Source organism: Pongo abelii, chromosome 21 (genome assembly GCF_028885655.2).
Source record: "Pongo abelii isolate AG06213 chromosome 21, NHGRI_mPonAbe1-v2.0_pri, whole genome shotgun sequence".
NCBI lineage: Eukaryota > Metazoa > Chordata > Mammalia > Primates > Hominidae > Pongo > Pongo abelii.
Genome location: NC_072006.2, coordinates 64378655 through 64396520, shown reverse-complemented (window position 1 = coordinate 64396520; position 17866 = coordinate 64378655). Strand labels below are relative to the sequence as shown.

Genomic DNA, 17866 nt, shown 5'->3' with positions numbered 1-17866 from the left:
CACTTGTACCCCAAAAGCTTTTGAAATACAAAAAGCAAAAAATAAAGGAAAAAAAAGTACCAATCATAAAATCATCCATAACAGAATGACAGAACCCTGAAACACTGGCCCCACTTTTTCTCCTCCCTTAATACTGATTAGGAACACGTGTTTCATATCTCCATTGCCCCCCACCAACATTCCACTAGTTAATTACAGAGTGGAACGTATAGTGACATATCACTTGGAGCCTGGGTTTTAGTTCACAGACTTTCTTAAATACAATTTTAAAGTTATTTGAACATTTTTATTTCTTCGACTTTGTTTTGGTGTGTTTAAAATTTCAGTCTTAGGAGAGTGTAGAGAAAAATGCTGAAACATGCTCATAAAACCACCCATTCTGGTTTATGACAAATGTGTCCCTTACAGTCAGTCCCATTTACCTGAGCTCGTATGCCATCCCAAGCACAAGGAAGCTGTGCTAAATATTTATCACACATCATTGGCTTTGATAAAGAGCTGAAGAGTTAGCTCATGAACAGATGAAAAAGATGCTGGGTTTGATTGCAGCCTCCTTGCTGGTTTAATTGTCTCTTCTGAATGAATACTGCCCTCTTTCGATGGTATTGGTCCCTTGTTTACCATTACAAGAATTATTACCAAAAATAATCACCAGCATGGATGCAGAGTGATAACAAGGTTTATTTTATCCTTTTCTCAGCTGTGCTGAAAGATGCTCACCAGGGTTATTTTCCCACAGGAAGCAAGAATGAGCATTTTATTTTTCCAATTTTGGGTAAACACTCACCATCATCAACAGCGTGAACGATGATTATATAAAAACTGTTATTTACATGAGGGGATTCTCGGTCAATTGGCTCCACGGTGATGACCACTCCGGAGTTTTCGTCTACGCTGACCCAATTTGCTGGGTCATGAACCAGTTTATATCTTGTAGAAGGAAAACGGACAGCCATTTTTAAAATTAAAAACTTACATGAAAAGAAATAAAAAGTTGCATGAAAAAAACAAAATATGTCATAGAAACACTATTCCTACCACAAGTAATTTGAGAAATTCTAAGAGCAATTAAACTATGAGAGTGTTTAATTCACGAAAGGAATGGAAGCACAGGGAGGACAGCCTAAAGACGCTCCTAAGTCTGTGGAATCGACATTCACCAGAAGACCAAGCATCACCCTCCTTGTTGGACTGAATATAGTTTTGTCTGCCTTGGGGAGATGTTTCATCCTGGAAAGGAACCCATTTTCAGTGGCCTGTAGATGATGTTAGCTTAGTGTGAAAAACCAACCTGCCCTTGCAACAGAAACCTAGGACTTTACCCCTGGTGTGTTCCCTTTGCAGCAGAGCCCCAGCGGTTCACAGTTGGGTAACCCCATTCCTCAAAGTGGTCGTCCACATCCCCCTCACCTATGTGAACCTGACACCACTTCAAGGGGTGGGCCATGCCAAGCCCTCCAGGGTTCCTGAGAGCTGTCAGCCATTGGATGGCATCCTTTGCAACCTTGCCAGGTTACCAACCCCAGCTACCTGCTGAGGGCACCGCAGCAGGAACCTCCTGGAATCAGGCAAACAACAACCACAACAAAAAGTGCAGGTCCCAGAAAGGTGAGGAGAGGGGCAGTTTCTCCTTACGCTTTTTCTTCATCATCTGGGCAAATGCTTTTCAAAGGGTCAACAAGGATCCCTCTCTCATGTTGGGTGGGTCACAGTTTTTAAAGGGATTGAAGCTTTTCATGCACTGCTTCACTTCTTAGGGAAAGTTCCAGAAGTTCCTTAGAAGCACTGTGATTTTGCAATGTTTACAAAGGAGGGGAAGAAACTCAGAGTTCCTTTGTGGATTATCTCAGGCCAAAAGGCAGCTCCCTCAGCTAATGCAGATGAAGCAGAACTAGAGGAAACCAAAGCTGCCCCTCAACCCAGATCACGCCTCTACCCTGTAACAAAAGACACTCATCCTGCCTCCTGAACAAAGCCATATTGAGGCTAAAATGATGGACTGTTTAGCTCTTGATTTCAGCACAGGCCAAACATTTATTGAGACCTACGTATGAGCCAACCATCCCCAAGAGATAGGAAGACAGCAACGAATTAGGAAAGGCTCCTATTGGTTGTACCCAAAGGGATCCCCAGCCAGCATCACAGGCATCCCTGGGAGCTTCTTAGAAATGCAAATCTCAGTCCTGGCTCCAGACCTCTCAATCAAATTCTAAGGGTGGGTTGGAAACCAGCCTGGCCAACATGGCAAAACCCCGTCTCTACTAAAAATACAAAAATTAGCCAGACGTGGCAGCATGTGCCTGTAGTCCCAGCTACTCAGGAGGCTGAGGCAGGAGAATCACAAGAACCTGGGAGGTGGAGGTTGCAGTGAGTTGAGATTATGCCACTGCACTCCAGCCTGGGTGACAGAGAGAGACTCCATCTCAAAAAAAAAGAAAAGAAAAGAAATTGTAGGGGTGGGGCCCAGCAATCTGCATTTTAACAAGTTCCCCCAGAGACTAATACACACTATAGTTTGACAGCTACTTCTTAAGAGCCTTGCTAACTCAAGGTACACCACTGTGCACCAGAAGGGATCTGTGAGCTGTTGGTTGGCTGCTCACAATGAGATAACTGCAAAAATGAAGAGCAAGTGTTGAGAAGCTCTTAGAGTGATCAGCATTGCTATGTCCCCCTAGTGCATGAAAATTTTTCTAGTAATTCAATTTCATTATATTTTGCAAACTTATCACTCCATAATGAATTGTAAATTTTAAAAAAATCTAGCCATTCCCAACAGATAAGTTGAGAAGTGTTGCTGTAAGGGGAGGAATGTCACACTGAAGTGTGGACCGAGGCCAAGTAAGCACGAGAAATGAGTGAAGCTGGTGGAATGGGGTCTGAGGCCAACTGCTGAGCTCAGCCTGGAGAGAGAAGGGGCATGACTCATGACCCCTTTCTGTCCCCATGATCATGGTCTTATGGAACACAGACCCAAAAATGCCAATTTCTTTCATTTCTTCAAGAACATCAGGAGATTCAGGCCATATGCCACCCAAGTGCCCATCGATGGATGAGTGGATAAACAAAAATGTGTCAATACCACATATGCATACTTAGCATCAGAAGGAAGGACATTCTGATACATGCTAAACGTGCATGAACTTTGAGGACATTATACAAAGTGAAATAAGCCAGTCACCTAAAGACAAATGTTGTATGATTCTACTTTGATGACCTGGAGTCATCAAACTCAGAGAGACAAAAAGTCGAAGGGTGGGGGCCAGGGGCTGGAGAAGGGAGAATGAGGAATGAGTGGTTAATGGAGACAGAGTTTCTCTTTTGCCAGATGAAAAGAGTTCTGGAGATGGATGGAGGTGATGGTGCACAACGTTGTGAATGCACTTAATGCCACTGACCCATACCCTTACAAATGGATAAAACAGTAAATTTTATGTATATTTTACCACAATTTACCAAAAAAACCCCTCACTTTTCTTGCCCAGAAGCAAGAGAGGTACTGGTTTATAACTTCTGGTACAGAGTGGAGAGATAGAAAAATATAACGAATTATTCTAACACAAAGGAAAGAATACAAAAGGAACACATGGAAAATGCAAAGGAAAACCAACAAGTGAGTTCTTCTGCTGGAGTCAGAAAAATCTATGGATGGAAGATGACATTTAACTCAGGCCAATGGTCATGCACTGTGGCTTCTTGTATTTTCATCATAGAGGCTGAGGCAACCTCGTGAACACGTCCAAGGAGCTGGTTTTCTAACAGGAGCCCTCTTGGTTATGTGGCTATTTCCACTTAAACAACCGCCCTTCTTGGCCCTCTCTTCTCACCTTATCTGGCTGTCTGGATCCATGGCATTAAAAGTTCCCAACAGGGTCCCAGGCCTGGCGCCCTCCTCTTTACTGACAATGAAGCTCTGGGGGTGAAAGGCTGGTGGGTCGTTGGCGTCTGTCACCTGCACACTCACAGTGGCGCTTGCTGCTGCCTTCCTTGGTGGCTGAAGCTTTCCTCTCTCGCAGAAGAAGAGCCTCTCCTCATTCTCCACGACAATGACGAGGCTTTGCGCTGGGCGAGTCTCATAATCCAAAGCCTGGAACCCCAGAGAGAGGATTTCATTAGCACCAGCTGCTCCTCTGGCCAGAGGAAGCCCAGCGCCGAGTCATCATTGCGAACTCAGAGCTTGTGGCTTTTGCACTTCATTTATTATTTACGTTGTCTTTGATAATGATCAAAAGACAGTCTTCAGCTCATTTTCAAATCATTTATGGAGTTCTTTTCTCTTTTATTTTTTCCCTCCTCCTCTGCTGGTTGAAAAGAACCACCATCCTTCAGAGGGTAATGAAAAATGCAACAAAAACCATAGCCTAATGAAACATTAATGAGACAACCATGCAGCAAAAAAATCAGGGGAACTTAGGGAAATATAGATATTAATGATCATAGTTATTCAGGGTACAAAGTGGTCAGTTGACTTAAAAAGATTGAAAGGCTGGGAATATTTTGAAAATTCAACCCCAGGCATCTGGTGCAGCGTCTACAGAGCCTTGCTAGTCATAGCACGGTCTGCAGGCCATCAGCATCCCCTGGGAGCTGGTCAAATGGGCAGGCAAATCTCGGGCCCTGCGCCAGACCTGCTGACTCAGGTCTGCCTTGTCCCCAGGTGACTCACCTGCCCTGCACTGCACTAGAGGCCCTGGTAACTCTAGGTCTGGGTGTGAGCAATGAAGACTAGAGGCACTGGGGTCAGACTGCCCCAGTGGGATCCTCCACTCAACCCCTCAAGCTGTGTGGCTTTGTGTAAAGGACCTAACCCCTCTGGGCTTTGGTTTCCTAATCAGTAAATGAGATGGTAATATTAATACTTTCTTCCAGGCCAGTTTCTCCATTAGGCACAGTGCCAGGGGCTCTCCATACTCTTGGGGCCACACAGATGCACTCCCATTTGTTTTAAACTTTAAAAGTCTTAAAGATTGAAAATTCAAATGAAAAGAAAGAACTTTTAGTGTTGAAGAAAATGTTTTCATTTTTTAATCACATCTGAAAAAGAATAATAATTTTAAGGCCTATGTAAATCTATTACATTTTGCCTACAACAACAAAAAATTAAATGGTGAAGTATTTAGTCATATCAAAATAAGTTTTATTATTGATATTATTTTGGTAGGAGGAGTCCTCAGCCCACACACAGAAGTGGCACTGAGACCCTGCCTTCCTCGCCTGGTGACACACGGTACGTAATGGGCCCAACACCCAGCATCCACGGACGTTAGGTCCCTAGTTCATTATGAGTGATCCTACAGAAGAGGCCTCAGCGTCTGCCACCAACTGGTTGGTATGTCACCGGTATGGTGTTACCTTGATAACATTTAATATCCCTTCATTGGTCTCAGGGTCAGTCGAAATGTCAAAATGTCCCTCTTCATTGCCATGCGATATGTTGAATTTTGCTCTCCAAGCTGATGTAAATGGAGAATCTCGATCTTGAACCAGGAGACGCAACACACCCTGGCTGACTTGGCCTTCAGGAATCTGAATCTTATACTGAAAGAAGCAATCATCATGTCCATGTCATGGAAACAAAAACACAATTGAAAAGGAAAGCAGAGAGGAAGGAGGGAGAGAAGCAGAGAGAGAGCAAGAGAGAGAAGGAGAAAGAATGTTGCTCCTCATCACAACACCCTGGGGATATTCCTCATGCTGCTAAACCTGCCCTAAGGGATTTGCAACTCCGTCTGTTACAGCAGAAGGTGCATCCATTGGAATATCTGCCCCCTCCTACCTGTGACTCGCTAAATAATTTTTAAAGTACTCTTAAATCCAACTCAATGCCCTATTTTTTCTAAGAATTTTAAAAATAATAATACGCAATCCTAGTTTATGCTCTCTAAAAATCCTAGCTCTTCCCCTAAAATAGGACACTTGTAGTTATTCAGATTAAGGTGATCATTTTTCTAACACATGTAGATCTTCAAAATAGCTTGTTATTCAATATTTTTGGAGACAATGTTTCTAGACAAGCACTTCAAAATAACAGGGTATATTTTTTTCCAGCCGTGTTTTTGAGAGCATTGCTTTTTACCAAGCCAGGAAAAGATTTTGAAACAAGGTTTAAGCATAATATTATTTTGTAGTTATTATATACTTCTGGTGAGGTGCTTTGGTTTGCAAACATTTCACTTTGGTTTATACAGGGTTTTTTTCTAATTAAATTACACCTTTTAAAAATAATTGTTTGCATCATTTATTCAACAACAGCTTCTATGTGCCACATTCCATTTCAGATGCTGGGAACAAGACAGGCAAAAATTCCGTCCTTGATGGAGCCGAGAGCTGAGTGTGTGTGTGTGTGTGTGTGTGTGTGTGTGTGTGTGTGTGTAGGGGGATTTATAAAATAAATAAAACTAATTGATTAAGTAGAACACTACTAAGCAGCAGAAAGCACAAAGGGGCTAGAGTGTGTCCCAGGAAAGAAGTGGGAGGGTTTTAACTCAGTAGTCAAGAAAGGGCTCACTGAGAGAGTCAGAAGAAAGGAAATATGGTGGATATTTACTTTTTTAAAAATACATATGCAATAATAAAATATTGGAAATAGATCTTGAGTGATTCTTATTTTATCTCTTAGCCATCTCACGTGTCTTAGGTGGAGCATCCTTCCCAAACCATCTTACACAGTGGGTTTCAACACTTTCTTAAAGGCTGGCAGTCTTGCAACCTGGGAAATCCCATGTGGACCCTAATATACAACGTTTTTAAATGTTCACTGCAGTTACTTCTGTACTTGGATAAGGTAAGGTGTGGAAGGCGAGGCCAAAGCCTACCTGCTCACCTTCCCTCTAGAATCCTGAACATGGTGTGAAAACCTCGGGTGCAGACTTCTCACCCAAGGGTGATTCTTCTCCCTGAGGGACATTTGGCAATGTCTGGTGACACTTTTGGTTGTCACAGCTGAGGGGCGCTACTGACATCTACTGGGCGGAGGCCAGGGATGCTGGTGAATATCCCGTAGCACACAGAGTAGCCCCCACTCCAAATAATCATCTGGCCCAGTGTCAGTTGGGCTGAGCATAGGAACCCTGACTCCAAGTAAACAGGAATTCCCTGTCTTCCCCTAGACCTCAGTTTTCCCATCTGTAAAACAGAAATCATGTCGTAGTTTCAATAATCAAAAATGAAAAAAATGCATGTAAAAGTTCTTAGCACAGTTTCTGGCATACAGCAGTCAAAAATGTAAGCTCATGTGACCATTATGAAGTGCTTCTATGTCAATATGATTTGGCTTCTGGATTCTAGCTTCAGTCACTTTGGAGAATTGCACCTATCTTGGGTGACTGCCCAATATAGTTTGGAGATTTCTCCTCGCCCAAATCTCATGTTGAAATGTGATCCCCAGTGTTGGAGGTGGGGCCTGGTGGGAAGTGTTTGGATCATGGGGCAGATCCCTCATAAATAGCTTCGGCCATCCCCTTGGTGATAAGGAAGCTCTGGCCCTGAGTTCACATGAGATCTGGTCATTTAAAAGTGTGCGGCCCCTCTTACCTTTCTCGTTCCTCATTCTCCCCCACCCACCTCTCGTGTCTTGCATGCTCTTGCTGTCACCAAATGACATGCCTGCTCCCCCCGTCCTTCCGCCATGATCATAGGCTTCCTGAGGCCTCCCTAAAAGCTGAGCCGGTGCCAGCCCCAGGCTTCCTGTAAAGCCTGCAGAACCATGAGCCAATTAAACCTCTTTTCTTTATAAATTACCCAGTCTCAGGTATTTCTTCATAGCAATATGATAACAGCCTAACACCCTCCCCGAGAAAAACTGAGCCTAGGACCCAGGGGCTACTTGTTTTGGGGCTTAGACGTCGGGGCGGCCCAGGAGGCTCACATTTTCCTGGGTAAATGCAGGCCTGTGGTTGTTGCCTTCTTGCACATCCACGTGAACGGTGGCCGTGGATGACAGTGACGGTTCTCCACAGTCCCTGGCTCTGATTAGCAGTGTAAACTGAGGAGCAGTCTACGTGGGAGGAAAAGGAAAGTTAAACCCCTCAAATACAGGAAAGGAAAATATTAATAAAGAAACATTCTGTTTAGGAATTTCAATAGCAAATCTAGCCACAGAGGGTTCCCCACTACAAATGCAGAATCTAAGCCTGGGGCTCAAGGATGGGCCACACATTTCATTTAAAAAAAATAATAAAATCCACATAACCTCATAATCTAAGCACCCGGAGAGTCGTATTTCTCCACTAATGTGATCAACCTGGAAACCACTTTCTTTCAGTAATGGTGTTTGAGAAACGAGGAAGTAAAGGACTTGAGAATTTGGAGTGTTTTCTTCATCCAAATCGACTGCTAACATCTGAAAAACAGGTTGCCCTAGAAAGAATTTTTAAAAATTGTTACTATCGGATAAAGGTAGCCTATCAAACCTGTAAGAGGATGAATTATTTGCTAAATGGCATTGGGGCATATACCAAAATGAGTGAAATGTTTAAATATAAAATAAACCATGGACATACTAGAAAAGATAAGGATGAATATTTAATTAGTTATAAGATCAAGAACTTTCTAATCATGACTGCCAATGCAGAAGACTTACAGGACAAAATTGGTGGATCAGATTACACTTTTAATTTCTGGCAGAAAACTGTGGACAAAATTTAAAAGAAAATGATAAAGCAGGAAAATATATTTGAAACATACATGGCAGGCAGATATTCTTAATACAGACTGCAGAGGTTAAAATCAAGAAAAATGACAAACACAGTAACAGAAAAATGAAGAAAAGAAAGGAAAAAGCAACTGACAGAACATGGAAATGGCTAAGAAACATAGCAAAATGTTCAAGCACATAGTTATCAAAGACCAACAACACACCAGGCACCTTCACGGATTGTGGGCAGGTAAGCAAATGAGGACCCTTACGTTGTATGTGCAGTGCGAACCAGCAAGTCTATGTCTCTGAATTCATGCTAAGTAAATAATGCTTGACTGGGACACAGATTTAGCTTAAATTTCATCATTGAAATATATTTTATAAAAATAACAGAAAGTGGCAAAAAAAAAAGTTCAACAATAGGAGATCGGTCAAATACTTTAAAGCACGTCCATAAAATATTACACAATGGTATTTTAGAAAAATATCAGGTTACAAACAGTAAAATTGCACCTTTAGAGAGGAAATTTATAAATATGCACATGTGAAAAAGCACACCAAATATGTGTAAATATTTACTATATACGCATATACAATGTGTACTACGATAAAGATGAAAAAATGTATGTATATACAAATATGCATTTGTAATTATACATAAAAATGTGTGAATGCATACACATGTATAATTTTAACATACAGCATGTGTATATGCACACACAGAAAATGCAAAGAAAAATGCTAAAAGAATACAAACTAAAACACTAACGGTTGTTATCACTCATGGGTAACATTAAAGATGCTTTCTTTTTCAGTCTTTTCATTTCTTGGAATTTTTTGGAGAGATGATTATACAAAAAATGGTTTTTGTTATTAAAATAAATCCACATTCTAGTAAGAGTAGGTTGGGTTTAAGAATGCACAGTATCTGTAACTCGGAGGCTATAGATGTGATCGTGTTGCCATTTTACAGACAAAAAATGTGCAGATATGCAGAAGCTCATCACCCAGCTCTTTCTCCCTCACTGCATGTGGCTTTATTTTTAGAATGGCATTTACATATCAACCCTTCCCACTGATGTAATTCCCACATATTTTATTGCCGATACAAAACGAGGCTTACAGACCTCAAAGCATTTCGCTCAGATCCAAGGCCTGCGACCTTTGAGATGTGAACAGTAAAAACTCTCCCTGAAGATGACTAAGATCAAACTCCTCATCAATATTAATGAAAAGGAACAGAGCAGAGACAGAGGGAAGCCCAGCAGTCCCCCAGCCGCACACACCTGCAGACTGGTTTTCTTGCACAGTGATGTTAAATTCCTTCTCTGGAAACTGGGGTGCATGATCATTCACATCACTGATCCTAATGTTGAAAATCAAGGATTTATCCACAATTTTTCCTGTTGAGCGCTCCACAACATCAAAATAAACCTAGGAAGCAGAGAGCTGTAAAAATCCTGCAGAACCATTTACTTGATGACACTCTAATAAAATAACTGTTATCCTAATTATGTGTTTACATCTGTCTCCTCCTCTAGACTGAGAGTTCCGAAGGGCAAGAATCAGACTGCCCTCATTTACCAAGTACCCCAGAGAGCAAGCACAGTACTGGCACAGACTAGGCGCTCAGCAAATGTGTAGAACAAGCCAATGCTCTGGCTTGGAAAAAAATGATCAGTTATTATTAGGTTCAAATCTCAGTCTCTCCACTGGGTAAACACATGCAGGTTGCTAGTGAGCCTCCGTTTCTAAAACCTATCAGTATTGTCATGAGAAATAAATATATTAATTGAATATTACTGAAACATCACAGAGAGCAGACACTTAAAGATTTTTGGGAAAGTGAACATTTACAGTAACTCGCACAGCTACTGACGTGCTATGTTTTTAAATGGCCACTGCAGTTACTTCTGTACTTGGATAAGAAAAGTCAGTCCATGTCAAATATGCATGTGTGAAGTCTTTCACTTCAAATGGTCTCAAATCAATTGTTTAAGCTTCTGCCTTAAGAAATTTTAAAAAGACATCATAATAAATCCAAACAAACAGAAAGCGATAGTAAAGGTAAGAGCACATATCAATAAAATGGAAAACAACAAAACAATAGAGAAAGTCATGTAACCAAAAGCGATTCTTTGAAATGATCAATAAAATGAATAAACCTCTAGGGGGACTGATGAGGGAAAATAAGGAAATGGAGAGAATTATCAATAACAAGAATGAAAGAAAGGATATCACTAGAGATTCTACATATATTAGAAGAAGAATAAGGACTAGTACGACCAAGTTTATGCCAATGAAGTCAGCGACTTAAATGAAATGGACCAAATTCTTAATAAATAAAAACTACCAAAACTTTCTCAAGAAGAAACAGAAAACCTGTATAGTCCTATATATTTTTTTAAAGTGAAATTTACGGTTTAAAATCTTTCAAGAAATAAAAACAAAAAACTCCAGGCCCAGATGATTTCAATGATAAATTCTAGCAAAATATGAAAGAAGAAAGACCAATTCAACAGTCTCTTCCAAAAAATATAAAAGGTAGAAAAACTTCTCAACTGATTATATGAGACTAACGTTAATTACCATAATACCAAGTCAAATTTTTGTAAATTACAGGGAAAACTACAGAACAATATCTCTCATGAATCTAGAGTTAAAAGTTCTCAACAAAATACTAACAAATAGTACCCAGAAACATATTAAAAGGATAGTACATTATGACCAAATGAGGTTTATCCTGAGAATTTTAGGCTGATTCAGCTTTCAAAAATCAGTTTCAGCAATGTCACAAGATATAAAGTTAATCTATAAAAATCAGCTATATTTCTATAAACCAGCAATGAATAATTAGAAATAAAAATTTTAAAACAGCCCCATTTACAAATCTAAAATATGTATAGGATCTATTTAGTGAAAACATTAAAACACTGATGAAAGAAATCAAAGAAGACCTAATTGAATGAAAAGATAATACTGTGTTTACAGACTGAAAGACTCAGTATTGCCAAGATGACAGGTGTTTCCAAATTGACCTACAAAGTCAGCATGATCCCAATCAAAAGACTAGCAGAATATTTTAGAGATATCAACAAGCTGATCTGAAAATTATATGGAAAGGCAAAGAAATTTGAATACTCAAAATCATTTTGAAAAAGAAACACAAAGTTAGAGGACTCACACTATATAATTTCAAGATTTATTATAAAAATACAGTAATCCAGGGAGTACAGTATTGATGAAAAGATAAATATATACATCACTGAAACAGAATAGAGAGTTTAGAAATAGGCCCACACAAGTATGGCTGATTGATTTTTGAGAATAGTACAAAGTCTAGCCTTTTCAACACATGATTCTGAAACAATTAGATGTTCATAAGCAAAAAAAAATGAACCTGGGTCTATATCTCACTCTTTAGACAAAAATTAATTCAAAATGGATCACAGACCTACATGTAAAACATAAAACCATAAAACTTTTAGTAAAAAAAGGAGAAAATCTTGATGATAATGTGTTAGATAACAACACCAAAGACATGATCCAGAAGAGAAAATATTGATGAATTGGATTTTATCAAAATGTAATAACTTTTGCTCTGTAAGAAATGTTGTTAAAAGAATGAAAAGACAAAGGTAAGAATGAGAAGACAAAAATGAAAAGACAATTGCCTGAGAGAAAATACTTGCATTTCATATGCTGACAAAGGATTTGTATTTAAAACTCAATAAGAAAACAAACAATATACGGCCGAGTGTGGTGGCTCATGCCTGTAATCCCAGCATACTGGGAGGCCGAGCCAGGTGGATCACCTGAGGTCAAGAGTTTAAGACCAGCCTGGCCAACATGGCAAAACCCAGTGTCTACTAAAAAAAACTACAAAAATTAGCCAGGCATGGTGGCAGGCACCTGTAATCCCAGCTACTCGGGAGGCTGAGGCAGGAGAATTGCTTGAATCCAGAAGGTGGAGGTTGCAGTGAACTGAGATTGTGCCATTGCACTCCAGCCTGGGAGACAAGAAAGAAACTCCATCACAAAAAAAAAAAAAAAGACAACAAACAATACAATTTTAAAATGGGCAAAGGGTTTGAACAGACACCTCTCCAAAAAAAGAGATACAGATAGTAAATAACTCATCATTTGTCACTAGGGAAATCCACATTAAAACTGCAATGAGATATCACTACACACCTTTTAGAACAGCTAAACTGAAAAAAACCTGACAATACCAAGTGCAGCCAAAGATGCAGAGCAATCAGAATTCTTATACATTTCTAATAAGAATGCAAAATTGTTCAGTTATTCTGAGAAATCATTTGGGAATTGCTTATCAAGTTAAACATACACTTACGTGATCCAACTAAGCCACTCCTAGGTATCTACCTACAATAAATGAAAACTGACGTTCACATAAAAGCCATATGTGGGCTGGGTATGGTGGCTCACACCTGTAATCCCAGCACTTTGGGAGGCTGAGGCAGGTGGATCACCTGAGGTCAGGAGTTCATGACCAGCCTGGCCAACATGGTGAAACCCCGTCTCTACTAAAAATATAAAAATTAGCCAGGTGTGGTGGTGGGTGCCTGTAATCCCAGCTGCTCAGGAGACTAAGGCAGGAGAATCGCTTGAACCCAGGAGGCCAAGGTTGCAGTAAGCCAAGATCACACCATTGCACTCCAGCCTGGGCGACAACAGTGAAACTCTATCTAAAAAAAAAAAAAAAAGTGCACAGCAGCTTTATCATCACCACAATTGAAAAGAATCCAAGCACCCTTTAGTTTTATAAAGTGAGAAGCAAGATACTACTCAGCAACAAAACAGAACAAACTTAGCCGGGCACGGTGGCTCACTCCTGTAATCCCAGCACTTTGGTAGGCCCAGGTGGGCAGATCACAAGGCCAGGAAATCGAGGGCATTCTGACCAACATGGTGAAACCCTGTCTCTACTAAAACACAAAAAATTAGCCTTGCGTGGTGGCGGGCGCCTGTAGTCCCAGCTACTCGGGAGGCTGAGGCAGGAGAATTGCTTGAACCTGAGAGATGGAGGTTGCAGTAAGCCAAGATTGCACCACTGCATGCCAGCCTGGTGACACAAGACTCCGTCTCAAAAAAAAAAAAAAAAAAAAAAAAAAAGAAGAAGAAGAAGAAGAAACTCTTGATGCACACAATGACATCGATGAATATAAGATTCATTATGTGAGGTGAAAAAAATCTAGACTTAAAAACCCATGTATTGTGTGACTACGTCTCTATGATGTTCTAAACAAGGTAAATGTATTGGGAGGGAGAAGAAATGGGTGGTTTCCAGGGGTTAAGGGTTGAAGGAGGGTTTGTCAAAACTCTTAGAACTACACATCAAAAGATACAAATTTTACCATACACAAGTTTTGAAAATAAATTTTTAAAAGTAAAATACATATAAATTTGGAAGGAATAAAGGCAGTTAAGGGTTCTCAGGTCATTATATTGTCAAAGAAGTTATTAAAAACTTCATATCAAATCTAATAAGTGAAGAGTGAATGTTATAATTTCTCTGTAATTATTTTCTCCTTCTGTGGAATTAGACCAGAGGGAAAAGTTGTGGGTGGGGTAAGATTTTTCATATATTGTATAAAATTTTGTAAGAAGCCCTATTAATTTTATATGTAAAAAGTAAATATAAGATCGGGCGTGGTGGCTCACACCTGTAATCCCAGCACTTTGGGAGGCCGAGGTGGGGGGACCACCTGAGGTCAGGAGTTCAAAACCAGTCTGGCCAATGTGGTGAAACCCCATCTTTACAAAAAGGCAAAAATTAGACGGGCATGATGGTGGGTGCCTGTAATCCCACTACTCGGGAGGCTGAGGGGGAAGAATCACTTGAACCCAGGAGGCAGAGGTTGCAGTGAGCCAAGATCGCGCCATTGCACTCCAGCCTGGGTGACAGAGCAAGACTTCATCTCAAAAAAAAAAAAGTAAGTATAAATAATAGGAACTCTCATTTATTGCTGGTGAGAATGCAAAACGGTGCAGCCACTTTGGGAGACAGTTTGGCAGTTACTTACAAAACTAAATGTACTCTTGCTACACAATCCAGCTATCACCCTTCCAAATGTGTTGAATATGTATGTGCACCCGACAACCTGTACACACAGGTTTACAGCTTTATTCATGATTGTCAAACTCTGGAAGCTACCAAGATGTTTCTCAGTAGGTGAATAGGTAAATAAGCTGTGTCCATCCACACAATAGAATATTGTACAATGAAAAAAAGGCATGGAGGAACTTTAAATGGATATTGCCAAGTGAAAGAAGCCAGTCTGAAAAGGCTACATAGTGTATGATTCCAACTATATAACCTACTGGAAAAGGCAAAAGTGGGGAGACAGTAAAAAGACCAGTGGTTGCCAGGGGTTCTGGGGGCAGGGAGGGGTGAATGGGCAGAGAATTTTTAGAGCAGTGAAACTACTCTATATGACACTGTCATGGTGGACACATTTGTCGAAACCCATAAAACGTAAGATGCCAAGAATGAAGCCTTATGTAAACTATGGGTTTTGGTTAATAGTCATGTAAAATACTGGCTCAACAATTATAGCAAATGAAGCACATACATTACAGCAAATGCGCACACTACTGCAAAATGTTCATAATAGGGGAATCTGAAGGGAGGGGGTGGGGGGAGGGGAGGATGGGAACTCTGTGCTTTCCGTTCTGTGCTTCTGTCAATGTAAAACTGCTCTAAAAAATAGAGTCCATTAATTTGAAAAATATGATGTCTCTACTTACAAAATAAATATATATATCTTAATAAAATATAATAAATATGAACTATAATAAAATACATACATGTGTATTTTAAATAAATATACATATTTTTAAAAGCAAGTCGAATGAGACTTGCGTCTGAATCTCTCATTGCTCTAGTATAACAGTGCTTTTGTTTGTTGAAGGCTGAAAAGGCTGTGGGCAAAGGCAGGAGTTCAGAGTCGCAGAAAAGGGAGCGGGAAAGGGCATGGATCCTGGCACGAGGGTGGTCCAGGCAGAGGCCTCTTCTGCAGTGAGACCACTGGATTCTCAAGGACCAACTGGTCGCCAGGTACAAAAAGGTTTATTGCAGAAGCATGGCTGCCAGCTTCAGCCAGGCCCAGGGCGGACTCACCAGCACCAGCCCTTCCCCTAGATGGCCTCCGTTCATCCCCGCGGAAGCCCTGGAGGAAGGCACCCTTGCTGTCCAGCTCTGCACCATGGAGAGACTAAGTGACTATTTCACCTTCAGCTTGTAAGTGGAATAGCCCAGATCCAAGTCCAGTCAGGGATCAAGACTGCACCTTCCGCCGATTCTTCCTCACTTCACTCTACGGCTACTCAGTGCCCAGAGTCGGTGGCCCTCCCAGGGGGCCAACTGGTCGCTTGACCTTGAAAGCATATGTAGCTTTAGGATAATAAAGCTCACCCCATCAGGATGCTCAAGAGTAAAGAAGTGCTACTAGAATGTTTTTTTGCCACTACATTAGGCTTACTTGATTTTTAATAATGTACTATCTTGATAGTACATTTCATATGCTCCTAAGGGCCTTGAAAGCTTTAGGCAACACTCTCTCCATCCCCTTCCTCAGGGGCCTAAACGTCTTTCCCTCTGTATTGTTTCGCATGACTGCTTGAGCCCCCTTTCCCTGCAGACTTGCAGCTCACTCCTCAGCTTCCATCACCGTGGTCCCACCAGGTACCCTAGAACAGCAGCCCCCACGTCTAGCGCAGGTCAGCACTCCTCCTCCCCCACAGTAGGACTGAGGGAGGCTTCAGGGCTTCTACCACTGAGCTAGTCCGCTTCAGGGACTCTAGCATACATTTTTAAATTTTTGTGTAAATAAATTGGCTTTCTCACACACCATCTCTACATTCTCCTCCATAATGTATGACTGTGCTGGCAACTCTTTGCTCCTTAATCACCCTGACTTCTGGCTGTAAAACTGTGCCAACTGTACTCCTTCCATTTAAAAAAAAGAACCACTTGTGTGTTTTATGTTTATTATTTTATATTTCATTTATTATCCTAAAGCTACGTATGAGACCTTTAGTTCCATAAGATGCCCGAGAAACATGAGTGTTGTTTATTCTTTGGCAAGATGCTAAGAATTTCTAGGGATTCGGGTTGCAATGGAGAAAAGAAATGTCATGGACATGTTCTGCACTTGGAAAGTGTTTCCAGCCTTTTGTTATAGCCTCAAGATTTATACCTTTGGATAAACAAACCATGGTGCATTAACTTGATGCATCACCATATGGCTATTTGAAATTACAGGCACAAGATCTACGGCCTTACACGCAAATGAGCACACAGGAACACCTTCAGGACCAAATGCACAACACAAAATCGCTAATGCATAGGTTAGACTGTGTGGTGAAAAAAATTAACAAATAATTATTTTGAGAAATATAAAAAGATGGGTTTTCGGGTAGCTTTGTATTCTACAAAAATGACCATATTTTGATATAAATAGATGAGGTCCATACACAGAAAAAAATTAAAACTTTTTCTGTTGCTGTCCTCTGTCTTAAATCTTACAGTAATTCTCAACCAGTGTAACTGCTTTCTTGTAGACGCATGGAGTTAATAAATATTAGCCTCCCCCACACCACCCCCTGAACACAATTTTGCTTTTGGCTGGTTTTAGAGACCCCATCAGGATGCTCAAGAGTAAAGAAGTGCTACTAGAATGTTTTTTTGCCACTACATTAGGCTTACTTGATTTTTAATAATGTACTATCTTGATGGACTGCCAAAGCCAACAATAAACGTTCTCTTACAGGAGCAGATGGTTAAGCTAGGATGCTCAATTTGTGTAGTGTTTAGGACATGTCCTAATTTGGGTGGCTTATGCCACCCTTCCTGGTTGGTAATCCTTCTCATTGGACCATTTCATATGCTCCTAAATAGTGTGGAAGCCCCTGGCTGTTAGTTCCCTGTGGCTGTTGTAACAAAATACCATAGACCCCATGGCTTACACTAGGAGCTTACTCTCTCACAGTTCTGGAGGCTAGAGCTGAAATGGAGGAGTTGGCAGGGTTGGTTCTTCTGGAGGCCCTGAGGGAGAGACTATTCCCTGCCTCTCCTGGCTTCGGGTGGTTGCTAGCGAACCTCGATGTTCCTTGGCATCACTCTAATCTCTGCCTCCACCTTCACCTGGCATTCTTCTCTGCATCTGTCTTTGTGTCAAAGATTCTCTCTTCTTCTAGAAATAC

The 17866-nt window shown here is 40.8% G+C and overlaps 1 protein-coding gene across 1 annotated transcript in view; it reads right to left on the bottom strand.

Moving 5' to 3' along the window:
- CDH26 (cadherin 26) overlaps nucleotides 1-17866 on the bottom strand; it is a 54218-nt gene that overhangs the window by 19507 nt on the left and 16845 nt on the right. The window contains exons 5-10 of the mRNA XM_054541915.2: nucleotides 9925-10072; nucleotides 8192-8358; nucleotides 7868-7996; nucleotides 5353-5538; nucleotides 3828-4087; nucleotides 788-930 (exon numbers count right to left, since the gene is read on the bottom strand). Of these exons, the coding sequence (XP_054397890.1) occupies nucleotides 788-930; nucleotides 3828-4087; nucleotides 5353-5538; nucleotides 7868-7996; nucleotides 8192-8358; nucleotides 9925-10072 (1033 nt within the window). The remainder of the gene's footprint in view (nucleotides 1-787; nucleotides 931-3827; nucleotides 4088-5352; nucleotides 5539-7867; nucleotides 7997-8191; nucleotides 8359-9924; nucleotides 10073-17866) is intronic.